At 44.3% G+C, this 2,954-nt stretch overlaps 1 protein-coding gene across 1 annotated transcript; it reads left to right on the plus strand.

Moving 5' to 3' along the window:
• The first annotated feature begins 1,051 nt into the window (after window positions 1-1,051).
• LOC125189588 lies at window positions 1,052-2,749 on the plus strand. The gene is made up of 2 exons (XM_048086851.1): window positions 1,052-1,147; window positions 1,247-2,749. Exons 1-2 carry the CDS (start codon window positions 1,052-1,054, stop codon window positions 2,747-2,749), a joined length of 1,599 nt encoding a protein of 532 aa, XP_047942808.1.
• Window positions 2,750-2,954: the final 205 nt, after the last annotated feature.

The raw sequence follows: 2,954 nt of genomic DNA on the forward strand, positions 1-2,954 counted from the left end.
AAGACAATTTGATTGGATAAGAAGTTGGAATTGTGCATCGGATCCTTGAGTTCTACAATTTTTTTACATATTATCTTCAAACTTCATGTTACTTGCTTTCACTTGTTTACTTGCTTATCTTATGCTTTTATTAGTGTTAAAAAAAAACCAAACCTTTCCCGATTCTCTAGATAGTAGTCAATATTTATTCGCGGTAGTTAAGTTGATGCAAATTTGTCTCTGTGGGATACGATACTCTTGCTTGCTAATTGCTACACTAGCCCCGTACACTTGCGGGTATCACTTGTGTTAAAATAAGTTGAGTCAATTTTTGGTGCCGTTGTCGGGGATAATTTTGTGTCAATATAGCTTAATATCGTGATAATAATAGAGATTACTAATCTAGATTTTATTTGCTTTATTTTTATTTTAAATTTTGAGTTCTCTAATCTTTGTGTTTCCTTGGGCAGGTTGTATGCACACGCGTTCTAAAGGTCCACCATTAGAGCCAATCGATCTTGAGATTGAAGCATCCAAGAGAAAGAGGAATGCACAGTGGAGGTTAAACCAAAGGATTCGGGTATCTTCACCCGGTCATAGGCATCTACCTTCTCCTGCCCAGAGAACTCCGTCACATAGTCCATCTCCACGTCCATCTCTCATACAGTACGAGCCGCGGTCTCCAATCCTAATGGCGGACGAGGAGAACAACAATTTTGAAGACAACGAGGAGAATAACAACAATGAGAATCCCGTTATTCGTCAACTCCTTGAGCAGATGGCCAACATGCAGAAGCACATGCATTTGGTGGAACAGGTTCGTAAGATGCTAACAAGCACTTGACCAAGTTCATACAAATCAACAACACGTTGAAGGCTAATGGGGTCTCCGTTGATCAGATTCGCCTCAGATTGTTCCCTTTTTCTTTGAAGGATGATGTTAGGGATTGGTACGATAGCATGGATCCCAACAACGGTCAAAACTTGGGATGCAATGGTTGAGCTCTTCTTGGATAAATACTACCCACCGAGAGAGGCACTAAAGTGCCAAGCTGAAGTCATCTCTTATGCAATGCATCCTCAAGAGAATATTCACGAGGCATGGAAGAGATTCAAACACCTGATGAAGATATGCCCCAACCACGGGTTAAGCCCGGGGCAACAGATCGTAACTTTCCATAGGGGAGCCACTTCGGAGGCAATACGCGAGTTGAATATGAGCGCAGGGGGGTCACTCCTTAAGTTGGGAGAAAACGATACATTATAGGTGATTGAGAGGGTGGCCTCCAACGATGATGGGTGGAAGAATGAGAGAAGCAAAACCTACAGGGTGGCGTCCGCATCGGATGTTGACAAGATGGATATGATGTCCAAGCTGCTGGATTTCTTGACTAGTAAGTTCGGCAGTATGGAAACAGAGCCAACCAGGCTCGAGAGTGAAGAGGTGAATTACGTGCACCAAGGCGGCAACAATCGGAATTTCAACAACAACTACCGCCACAATCAAGGGGGTGGTAACTTCAACAACTTTGGGAATAAGGCACATCCCAATTTGTCTTATGGGAATCCTCACAATGCCCTGCAGCCACCTCCGGGGTTTCAAGTGTCGAACGGACAAGTCATTGAGCCGAAGAAGAATGAGCTTGGAGATGTCTTGATGACGTTTATGAAGCAGACAGGGGAAATTATGGCCAATTCTGATATGAGACTAAAGCAGGTAGAGACTGATGTGCAGAGCCTGGGCATTCTAATGAAGAGCATCGATACTCAGATGAGCCAGATTTCACAGGCTGTGGGTATTCAACATCAACCGGGCCAGTTTCCCTCACATACCATTGTCAATCCCAAGGACTGCAAGGACTGCAAAGCCATCAATCTAAGGAATGGCAAAAGCTATGAATGTCCAACCATGCCTGCAGAGAAAGAGAAGATCTCGCAAGAAGAGGTGGTTGTAGACGATGTAGTGGAAGAAGAGGAAGAGCCAGTGAAGGAAGTACCGCCTCCCAAGGAAAACACTGTGATACCTGTACCCCCAGTCGAAGTGAAAATTCCATTCCCACAGCATGTGCAGAAGAAGAAGCTAGATGATCAGGGCTTTAGATTTTTTGACATTTTCAGAAAGGTACACATCAACATTCCGTTGATAGAGGCGTTGCAGCAAATGCCTAGCTACGCCAAATTTATGAAAGATGTTATCTCCAAGAAGAGGAGATGGGTGGAGCACGAGACCGTCAACTTGACGAAGAGCTGTAGTGCCATTATCCAGAAGAAACTGCCCGCTAAGATGAAAGATCCTGGAAGCTTAACTATATCGTGCATAGTGGGGGATAGCCAAGTGGGCAAGGCACTGTGTGACTTGGAAGCGAGCATTAATCTTATGTCATTCTCGTTCTTTCAAAAGCTGAAGATTGGGACAATGAGGCCCACCACCATCACACTCCATATGGCCGACCGATCTGTGTCGTATCCGAGGGGGATTGTTGAAGATATACTCATCAAAGTCAATGACTTCATCTTCCCTGTGGATTTTGTGGTGCTTGATATGGAGGAAGACCGCAATGTTCCTCTTATACTGGGTAGAACTTTCCTAGCTACAGGGAAGGCAATGATCGACGTGCAGAAGGGAGAGCTCACACTCCGACTTAATGATGAGAGCGTCACATTCTCCATCTACAATGCAATGCAGAGGCACGATGATGAAGATGCGTGGAGAGTAGAGCACTGTAACATGGTTGAAGTGGTCGATGATTGTGTGAAGGAAGTGACTTAAGCCATTTCGCCACAAGATCAATTGGAGCGATGCTTGTCGCAATCTATCTTCTCTCCTTACTATAATGATATTAATGAGCCTAATACCGATTTGTTAAATTTTGTAGGTGCTCTTAATTCAGCAGAGGAGGTCCTTAGGTTTCGACAGAAATTCTTGCCGTTGAGAGATCCGAATGAAGAGGAGTAGAAGGAGGAAAAGAAAGAGG

The sequence above is a fragment of the Salvia hispanica genome, chromosome 5 (genome assembly GCF_023119035.1).
Source record: "Salvia hispanica cultivar TCC Black 2014 chromosome 5, UniMelb_Shisp_WGS_1.0, whole genome shotgun sequence".
Classification (NCBI taxonomy): Eukaryota; Viridiplantae; Streptophyta; class Magnoliopsida; order Lamiales; family Lamiaceae; genus Salvia; species Salvia hispanica.